We start from the raw sequence: 10,744 nt of genomic DNA, 5'->3' as shown, positions 1-10,744 counted from the left end.
CAGTATATTCATTGCTATTAGGACAGCGACTGTGACAGTTTATTCAGACTTTATGTTTATGCTTCAAGTCAATATAAAAAATTATTTTTGACTGGCCGTTGGAGAAAACGTTTGATACAGTCTCACTGTATTTAAACATCATGCACAGACGTAAACCAGGTATTACTGATATGCCTGTCAGGTCAGCTGTAGAATTCTGTCATTCTTCTGATTTTCTCCATTTGAATGGGGGCCAACTGTTATATCAGGTCCATTAACTGGACAGTTCAAATAGATGTTTCTGCCACGGTTGAAAGTCAAGGAGTTTTTGGCCCCCTTTGACTGTTAACTGATCAGCATCGTCCTTTGAAACTTGAAAAAAAAATACAACATGGGAGACCAAATATGTTTAAGAAACCTACAACTTTTCCGGAGACACTGAAGAGGGGGCATGACGCTCCGAAACTGTGTGCGGAGTTCTTAAATATATTCGTTCTCTGTTCTGTGGTCTTTTTTTCAAGCACCTCTTGACGGTTGTCGCCAAAAGACTACTATTTATACATTCCAGGAAGGGCTGATTAAACAAAAAAAGTGTTCGGATAGAATCTTATAGCAACTAGAAACTAATAGTGAGTATATCAGCACCGTCTACTGGGACCAATTTGTTACCCACTGCAACTTGTTCCAGATTTTTAAGGGTTTTTGAAGTATTCAGGAAAGCTTTGTATTTTACAAGGTGGTTGCACTAGCATAAACATGTCGTGTATTATTGATCATGATCTTATTTAGAAAAAAAAAAAAGAGTAACGGGGATACTATTGGAAATTTTAAGTGTTCCATCTCATGGACTAGGAAAATTCGTACAAGGAACCCACCTTGATTTGAAGATTTGTGTAGATGGGTATGGCATCATAAATTGAGAATTTGAATTCATGTCGACAAAATCGATCCCGAGAGACTAGCCAAAACTTCGTTGAAAATGGCAATATAACATTTTTTTACTGATCTATAGGAAAAATATTATTGATAATTCTGATAAGAAATTACTGGAAATAATACGCCTACATTATTTAGCAGAGATGTTGAGATCATCCATCTACGGATCCAGAGTGGCTGGGCCACTTTCCTGGCATTCCTCGTGGCTTTTGAGGCAAAGAAATAAAAAAAATAGTCCTTGTCCTTGTTCTTCCAAGTTCATATCAAAAATATTATTATTATTTAAGGTAGAGAACATTTCGATAATGTTTTGTCTTTATTGTTCGAAATGGATGTCTGTAAACACGGTGCACTTGACCGTTTTCCAGAGGAGCGTAGGAGCTAGCTAGTTCTTGTTTCAAAGGCTATAAAGCGTGTTGGTTCGAGTACTTAACGACCAGTGTCTATCCTTTTAATGGTTTCTACGGTCACCAAAAAGTTGATTTTGACACTCCGTATGAACACCTTTAATCTGTGCGATTGCCTCCTAATATCCAATATAGGCTCAGGAAATCAGGAGATACATCTGATGTTCTTTTAAATATACTACTGTGCATTTCAGGGTGGTGTCTAATAGCTTTTCGTCGATAAAATCTTACCAAAGAATCGGATGTGGACAGTATTTCGGAAATAGCTATTTGAGGCCACATCCTAATTGGCAAAAATATGCAGTGATGTCCAGTGTGGATAATTAAGGCACTTATCAGAGTAAATCAAAGAAATTTAAATGGAAACTTAGTTAAATTTAGTAAGCACCTAGAGAGAGGCTAGTTGTGACTTAAACTATGACATCAGACGTAATAGCAAGGTTCCCAATAGTATGTTAATGATTGTAGAAACACAAATATTTGACCATCTTGTACAATAAGCAATACCTTGAGTAGGATATGCAATAATTATCGAAATTCTATTTTCTCTATTTCCATCGAAAGTTCTTCACTTATGGTCTGCTCAAAGTGCGCAAGACCCTGATTCACACAAGGCTGGCTTAATCTTAAACAAACAATAGCATATCCTTTTACATAATTTTATATTACAGTATTTGTTTTTTTTTATTTCATATTTCCTTCAGTTTCAATAAAGTTCAATATAATCAATGGATAACTGGATTATAAAATTTATGGCATATCCCAAGCGCTTGGACTATGAGTTAAGAATTTCATTCAGCACTACAATGTAGTTATGATTAAATGAAATATATTATCAAAATAACTGAAAATTGAAAGAATGGGTAGCCTCAAAAACCGGGAATATAGAGACTCACCGATAACCACTCAACAACCCTACATCAAACATTAGTGTCAGTTCCAAGTAAATGAACCAAGCGTATAGAAACAACAAAACTGACACAGGGGGAATAGTGTGCTATACCAAGCACTGTGGATTTATTATGGGACAGATCACGCATCAAGGAAGTTAAGGTTAGAACACTTGCGTTCTGTTACATTCATTTAGCAGGACTAAGCAGGTGCACGTGAACCGCAACTTTTGAGGAGACAGTATGAAGCAACAGAAACTTCCGGGTAACGATGGGTGTTTTCACAGAGAGTGTTAGAGTAAGACCTGGTACATATTTAAGTTAAAGGAAACGTGAATTGCGCCATGGAACTGTGTTACACAATTAATATTCTCATTTGATGCACATTCCCATATTGTATTCTACTTAGAGACATGACTCATCAAAAAGCTGTGAGTGAGAGAGAGAGAGAAAGTATGCAGGGTAGGTGTTTGAACGTGTGAAACAATATAAGAATTCCATATACTATACTATTACTACTACTACTACCAACGTCTGAGTCTTCATTCACAAAGTATATGGGCGAGGTGTCTAGTAAAGTACGTCGTACCACAGTATCAATGAATGGAAGGGCCTTCAGTGATGACGTTTTACCAGCCTCTATCTAAGAGCCTGCTACATTTAGCTAAGTTTCCCTTTAAATATCTTTGATTTACTCTGATAAGTGCCTTAATTATCAACATTAGATATCACTGCACATTTTTGCCAATTAGGCTGTGGCTTCAAATAGCTATTTCCAAAATACAATCCATATCCGGTGCTTTGGTAAGATTTTATCGACGAAAATCAATTAGACACGGCCCTGAAATGCACAGTAGTTTCATCTAAAACGACTTAACCAAAGCTGTAAGTCTGGAGATTTAGAGCTGCCTTTGAATTAATTGCTAGTTAACCGTTATAGAAGAAAAATAAACATGATGATATAGTTGCGTTATCTTATTGCTGCGGATTTTTGTTAGTTACACCTATCAGTTGAATTTAATGATCGACCGTATAACTACTGGATTGTTGGGTTGTTGATGGTACCTTGATTGTTGACTTTGAAAATAAGATTAAGTTTTATTTATTATTTTTTATGTTTTTTCCTGTAAAATGATTGTTGACCTCTTAAAATATAAGTTTTATTAATTATTTTTTTCAGTTGTTTCTTCTAACATGATCGTTAACCCCAAAGACAAGGTAGTACAGAGATCTGGAACGGGTCAGTGACTTCTATACTGAACCCTAAAGGCCTGTTCACACTGGGAAACATTGTTTGGAAACAAAGTTTGCAAACTGTTTGCAGACAGTTTCTTGGAAATGTTTGTAAACAGTTTGAAAACAATTTGCAAACAGCTTGGAAACTGTTTGCAAACAATGTTTCCAAACAATGTTTCCTAGTGTGGACAGGCCTTAGTAGTTTAGGACATTTTTCATTTGACGATCTTGTATCGTGTTTTCACTGTGTGTTCACGTGTTCTTGTTAAGTCTGAACACTTGACAGTGTTTTGTGTTACCTTTAACTCAGGATTTCTTTTTCATACCTTAGAATAGATTTTATAATGCTACCACAAGATTAGAGATTGTGTGTAAGGCTTACTGGATTTACAGATGATGATCTGGAGATCATATTCCATAGGTCTTTGTTTTAAATTTAGTGGAACAATTCTCCATGTGGGAGCCATTAGCATCGCTAATTTCTGTAACAAATAAAAACTGTCATTCTTACTGTACTGCAATAATTCAATTACTCCAAATACCGAGATGCAGAATTCTCCGGTCAATACCAAGTTGTAGCCATTTTTCCAAGCAAGGATTATTGTATTGATTGTTTCTAATCTCTGTAAACTGGCTTTACAGCAACTCTATAAACCTTTCAAGGTAATTACCTTTAGTCTGTATGGATGAATAATTTTAGATTTTTCTATATAAGTTATTCAAAATCTTCATCTGTGAAAAATATTTCTGCCAAATGGAGATAGTCACCAGGTGAATGTTACCACCAAAATGTAATGAAAATCCTATCATATATTCTTGAGATATGTTGTTAAAATTCTGACGGGCAGAATAGGGATTACTGTTGTTACTGAAACTGAGATTTTATCACTGCTCACCTTGAATCACATTTAAACTCGCTAAATATAGACAAGAATGCTGAGTTGAAAAAGGTCAAACATTAGTCATTTCATTGCACATTTCGCTGCGAACTTTTGCAGTTCTTCCTCACTCCATCTGAAAGTGGAACTACTGAAGAATGAGTTATATTACTTTTCCTGAATTTCTGTCACGAATAATCGCAATCATACATAACTGAAGGCAAATAAATATGTTTATGTATGTATGTAATAAGGTCATACGCTCGAGAGATAACTAGCCAATAGCAAATAGATGAAATTGAAGTTTTCATTTCCTTAATAGCCAGAAACTATCATCAAATAGTCTTATCTTTCTCCACTTTAAACCTATACCGAAACAAGAATTAATGTGAAAAAGAAAACATAATAAATGAACTTAAGATAAATAATGAGAAAGAAAAGGATGTTCACTAAGACAAATATAGTTTTACTGGATTTATATAAACTTAACGTAATACATAAGAATATTGCAAGTATGTACAGAGTAAGTAAGTATTAATTGGATATGTTTTCATATAACAACATGCTTGCAAAGCAAATCTAGCGTGGGTTCGTTTGTTTAAAAGCTAGCCGAAATAGACAAAAGAAATAAAAATTTAACAATTTCAGCACACAAAATTATTTTACCAGCTACTAGAATGAAGTCTTAATATATCAACTTGTGACACCTATTTGTTCTTGCTTATTTTTACAGTACGCACACTAAAAAAAAACCCCACTCTATAATTAGCTTAACAAGCATCATCGCTGCACCTCTAAAATGAGTATAAAAAAATAAGTCCCTCTGATCGCATCTAGACTAGCAAAGGGAGGTTGGCCAGAAGCCTCGAAGTACTGTAATTGGTTTTATGATCGTCAGCCTCCCTGTGCTCCCGTTGAAAGCATCTCGAATTGTGACTTCTGCAGTACGTAATTGAGCACATTTTACATCACCTAAAGAATGAAATATACCAGTTTTTTAATGCACTTTTTTTCATTTTAGACAAAATGCAGCACACTGCTGACATCGTCACTGATCTTCGTGTTGATTGGTTTAGTATCATTTGTTGTTTTCATTTCCCTAGCAAGATTGGTCCCAGAAAGTTCATTCTTATGAATATAGCGACTGGTTATTTTTAATATTATTTGTTATTGTTTATTGTTATTAGCCGACCCCTTATATTGACGACAGAAAAATACGCGGACGACATCGACCAATGATGTAAGAGAAGGTCGTCAGTTAGGAACTCGTACAAAAACGAAGAGAAAACAAATTGCCATTGTCGTGTTTACATCGATTCCGAATTCATCGATTTAGATTCGTTGGTTCGTCCGGTAATCTTGCTCATGATGAATCTCCTTGCATGATAAGGTCTGCATTGATAAACATCTTTTTTTATTATTCTCCTGAATAAAAGAATATATATATATAAAATCATGTGAATGAAACCATGGCTAGCGAAGGATCATTTAAAACAAAAAGTATTGGAGGAACTGTTACCACAATATCAAGCTTTTGGTTTATCGAAGACGACCAGCGACATGTAAATATCTTTTTATTATTTTATTATTCTATTTGCCACCTGCACGAAATGCGTCGTGCAAGACTCGTTTTGGGGGGAAAACTATGACTAGCTGAAATATGGAAGCTGTATCGGTGTCGACAGAGAGATACAAGTACTGTTTCGATTCTGTCCTTATTTCTCTTACCGAAATATGTTACTTCATATCTTGCTTTCGGAATGGACCTTAAAATCTAAGGCTACCCTGATCACCCGTCAGTTCACTTATGCGACCACAATGGTAAAAAAAAAAAAAAATATTGAGGTCACTGACATTCTGGAGTTGTTTGATTTCACACTTTTGATTAAAACCATCTCTTTATAATAAGATGAATATACCAGAGGCACTACTGATCTGTTAACCTTTATCTTACTTATAAATTAAATGTAGGAATGACATCCCGGATTACTATCACACTTAGCTCTCAAAGTATCTCCAGTTGCACGAGAGCAACTGAACATGCTAAGGTTTTGCCAGATTGCAAGACGTCATCTTGATGGACGAATAACTTCCACGGGCAGGAATGTTGCAAGGATTATCACAATACTGGAATGCAAAATGTTTCCCCTTTCCCCTTCCCTGATCCCTTCTGGATGTGGGTATTAACTATACTAGCAGTGGTTCTCAACCTTTTTTGGCCCATGCACCCTTTCACAGTATGTCAGAATGTCATTCCCGCCCTCCCCCCCCCCCCCCACAACCCTTTCCAAAATTGCCTGCCTCAAAAGGTGCATTCCAAATAATATGCATATAATGCTAAAAATTCTTGGCCACAGTTCCCCACCTCGGAACTCTGAAATCCAAACCCCCCCCCCCTCCGGTTGAGAATCACTGAACCATAGAAACAGACTCCAAATGTCATCAATAAGAGTTTCATTACACATTCAAACACCAGGATGAAGTAACGGCAGATCCTCTCCATTCCCCAGAACTGATGAAATCTCGCTCGAACTCGTCAACTTCCAAAAAAAGCTTGTGCGCCGCCGTTGTCGTTGCCTGGAATTAGTAGAACATCCTCCTGGAAGTCTTCACGTTTCTCAGAATGTCGAGGAGCTGGTGTCTGGAGAGAGGACACATGGGATACAGATCTTGACAGGGAGAGGGCTCCAGACCCGTTACCAGCTGCCCCATGTGGGCTGCCAGCTGGTACGTGTAGACCGGGGAGCCCGGGCCTTCCAGCACGACGTAGTTCCTGGAAAGAAAAAGGCAATGAATGTTCCATTGTTGTACGTTTCTTTCGATGAATGCTTAAACTGATGTTTTTATTTACACATTTATTTATTAATTTATTTATTTCTGTCTCTATTTATTTATTTTGTATTTATTTTTTAATATATTTACTTATTTATTTATTTTGTATTTATTTAGTTATTTGTCTTTATTTATTTATTTTGTATTTATTTATTAATATATTTACTTATTTATTTATTCATTTATCGGGGGCACAGGGCATGGATTCGTGAGCAAAGCCCATCGCTAGGTAAGGGCACCTTGGTTTCCGTTGGGAAGCGTTATGATAGTAACATGAATACACATTTTTATTAGTCAGTTGTCTCGTTCTCGATTTACACTCGTTATAAAATCAAGAAAATCAAGATTGGAGTAAATTGTAGTTGGCTGATCTTACACCGGAGTTATTCATTTATAACAGTACATCGACGGATGTTTTTGGCAAATATGCCATGCACGTATTTCACCGCAGACCGAAGCGAAGGTGGATGGACGTAGTGAAAGAAGACTGAGAGACAAACAATTGTCAGAGGACGATGTGTTTGACAGAGCCAGGTGGAGGAGGAAAGCCGTCAGAAACATCGACCCCACATAGAAGTGGGAAAAGATGCAGAGAAAGAAGTATTTCACTGCACAGAGATATGAAAGCTACGTATACATGTTTTGAATGAAAAACAAGCTGACTTGGTTTAAAGAGTTTTTCATATATTTTTTCCTTCAGAATTTTTTTTTTTTTATTTTACCTAAGGGCATACATATACAAAAGTACAGATCTAATCCTAATATCACTCGCAAATATTGCTTATAATTCATAATATATTTTTTTTGCGCGGGTTTTTTTTATTCTTCTTGGAGACATTAAAATGGTGGTGTTTTTGTGTTCTATTTTGTTCATCCGAAAAACGTTTTCATCAGATATCCTGATAACACCAGTCGTCTCATACCTACAATTTGAAACTGCTGGTAGTCCTACTTTATGAACAACCCTTAAAAATATGTCCCTCAATAGCCTAATATCTGTACAGAATTTAGTATAATTATGATCAGGACGCCAGACAATGATTTATAGCCCTGACAGTGATTTGAAACTCTGTTCCTATCCTGAAGAAACGTGCTACGTTTACCAGTCCTTTCTCGGGTATTGCCAACATTAAAAGTATTTTTGACGGTCATGTAACATATCGGCTCTGTTTCCTAACTGAAAACTGGTCCTTCCATGTGACTAGCCTCCGTGTGTCCTTAGAAATGATCCCCATTTCTCATCATTACCTGTTAGATGCTTAGCAACAGTTTCGGTCAAGTCCATAGATAACCTTCGCAGTATTATAAATCTGTAGTTTATTTCAGTCATAACGAAATCATTTTATAGAAAAATATTCAAGAAACAAAATCACTGTACAGATTTATCAGTCGACCAGACGAACTTATATTCTTATATACTTTCAAGTCATGATTCACGGAACCAAAGAAAGTTTGAATCGCCTTCTAAGCACTTTATCTGGGAGAAATACGGCAAAATTACCTTAAATAATAGTTATTTCTGCAAGGCCACTTTCGAAAGCATGGTCAAAGGAAATGCTATTCTGCCGAATTTCAACTTCAACATTTAACATGTAAAGTTGATCCTAATCAAATATATAGCCTACTTAGTTTCAGACAGGATTAAGCAAGAATAAAAATGAGTTTCAGTTGAGAATACGTTAAAAGAGTATATAGTATATTAATCATGAGAATATAGTATACTCATCACTGAAAATAGTTTTAAAAAATCTATAAAATGCAAATAATACAAAGGTCTTATTTGTCGAATATGAAGCACTTAGATATGAAACTGGAAATCAGAATGCAAGAAGGCTGGGTAAATGTATAGACAGTAGGTTTGGCTGATAGAACTTCGTGTCAGAACTTTTCATTCCTGTTTTAAACAGTAATTCATTCCGCGAAACCTTTGGCAGATGTTTACATTGGCGCTAAAAGCTAGAATGGATAAGTTCTTGTTTTACTTGAGTCTACAGCTGCTGGTTATGAGACGAAACATATCAGTTGACATGTTGTAGGAAATGAATTTTAAGGTAAGGCTAGCGTCATAACTATGGTAGACGTATATGTAATAAAATCCAAGGCCAAGAGAAAGAGAAGGTCTGCTCACTTCCGCCCAAATCTCCCATATAGACGGAGCTTTGTCTACCTCCTTATTGCGTCAGCAACTGAATTCCCGTAAAGAAAACGAAAAAAGGGACCTTGAGCAGGTACCTCTAAGATACGCCATCGCCTACGTAGTTACCCCAAGTGGGAGGCGACTCCACCCAATTGGGTGGACCTTGTCTCTCTTGGCCTTGATAAAATCATTGTCATCAGAACGAGGTGAAGGAATAGACTCTTCTTCAGAATATAAGAATAGACGTTATACCTGGCTTATTCTTGTGGGAAATGCCTTCTGAAGCCTGTGCAATTTTAGACTCCTGAAAAGTGTGGACTTGCCTTTGAGAGCTGATTAGAAAATGGGAATGTCGGGTAGAGTTTAGTCTAAGAAAGAACTGGGTGAGGAATACAGTAAGTGGCGTAGGAAGATAGGTCAAATCATAGGTAGTGTAAGGATGCTATTTTGGCCACGGAGAAACTGAGTTTTTCCTCTTAACAAAGCCAGTCTTAGTTTTACTCCCGTCCATAGTTTTGAAGTACGACTTTCCTTAACTGGCGAAAGTTCAGTGTAGCCTTCTGTTTAATATCTATTAAGTACAGGAACTGAAACAGACTTTGGATCGTGGATGTGACCAGAAGCTATCCTTGCCTTCTAATTAGAAACATTTCCAAATCCACGACATTGACTTTCCTTTAAATAGCTAAGATTCCTGAATAATAGAACTTTGATTTGGTGGGGTACAAGCTTTAAAACTGACATGTTAGGTTGGGTGAACTGTTTTAGTTTAGCTGTTTTCTTGCTTCCCGTTGTTTTTCATGAAAATCTCCATAACTGGAGTCACTGGGCATCTAAGTAGACACTAACGATTTCGTCCAGGCTTTTATATACTCGGGACTCAACTATTCCGTAGAGTCCAACTCTTAAAATATCTTTATAAATTCATATCTCGTAGTCCACGAATCAACTATGTTCATTGTAAAAAAAATCCCTATTTTCCTTCCCTTGAATTGCTCTGTAATATGCTCTTCGTAAAGGGAGAAGAATAATGAACGTCTTATACTGGCAACAAACAGCCATTAACTTGAGGTTTGCAATTTGAGTTCTCATATCTGGTTTCATCGTTACCAAATTTCCTGCCTTCGCTTTTCACATCGCTGTAGAGGAGAACCTTAATTGCGGTATATATAAAACAAGTAAAAAGTGCGTCGAAGTTTCTTCGGCGCAATCGAGTTTTCTGTAAAGCCGCTACTGCGTATAATCAAGGCCACCGAAAATAGATCTATCTTTGTTGGTCGCTGTAAAATGCTGTATGAGCCGCGGCCCACGAAACGCTAACCACGACCTGGTGGTGGCCTGTCCTATATCGTTGCCAGAAGCACGATTATGGCTAACTTTAACCTTAAATGGAATAAAATCTACTAAGACTAGAGGGCTGCAATTTGGTATGTTTGATGATTGGAGGGT

General features: G+C 36.7%; 2 protein-coding genes across 3 annotated transcripts in view; one reads left to right on the top strand and one right to left on the bottom strand.

Annotated features, from left to right (window-relative positions):
• The window catches only part of zetaCOP (COPI coat complex subunit zeta), a 257,001-nt gene that overhangs the window by 157,128 nt on the left and 89,129 nt on the right, over nt 1–10,744 (top strand). The window lies entirely within an intron of this gene.
• LOC136833165 (uncharacterized) overlaps nt 4,788–10,744 on the bottom strand; it is a 39,008-nt gene continuing 33,051 nt past the window's right edge. For both annotated transcript variants that reach the window (XM_067094881.1, XM_067094882.1), the window contains exon 6: nt 4,788–7,099. In XM_067094881.1, coding sequence (XP_066950982.1) covers nt 6,910–7,099 — 190 coding nt within the window. In that variant the 3' untranslated portion in view covers nt 4,788–6,909. The remainder of the gene's footprint in view (nt 7,100–10,744) is intronic.

The sequence above is a fragment of the Macrobrachium rosenbergii genome, chromosome 51 (genome assembly GCF_040412425.1).
Source record: "Macrobrachium rosenbergii isolate ZJJX-2024 chromosome 51, ASM4041242v1, whole genome shotgun sequence".
Taxonomy (NCBI): Eukaryota; Metazoa; Arthropoda; class Malacostraca; order Decapoda; family Palaemonidae; genus Macrobrachium; species Macrobrachium rosenbergii.
The sequence above is the reverse complement of the archived record's forward strand: the minus strand, read 5'-3'. Positions and strand labels throughout refer to the sequence as shown.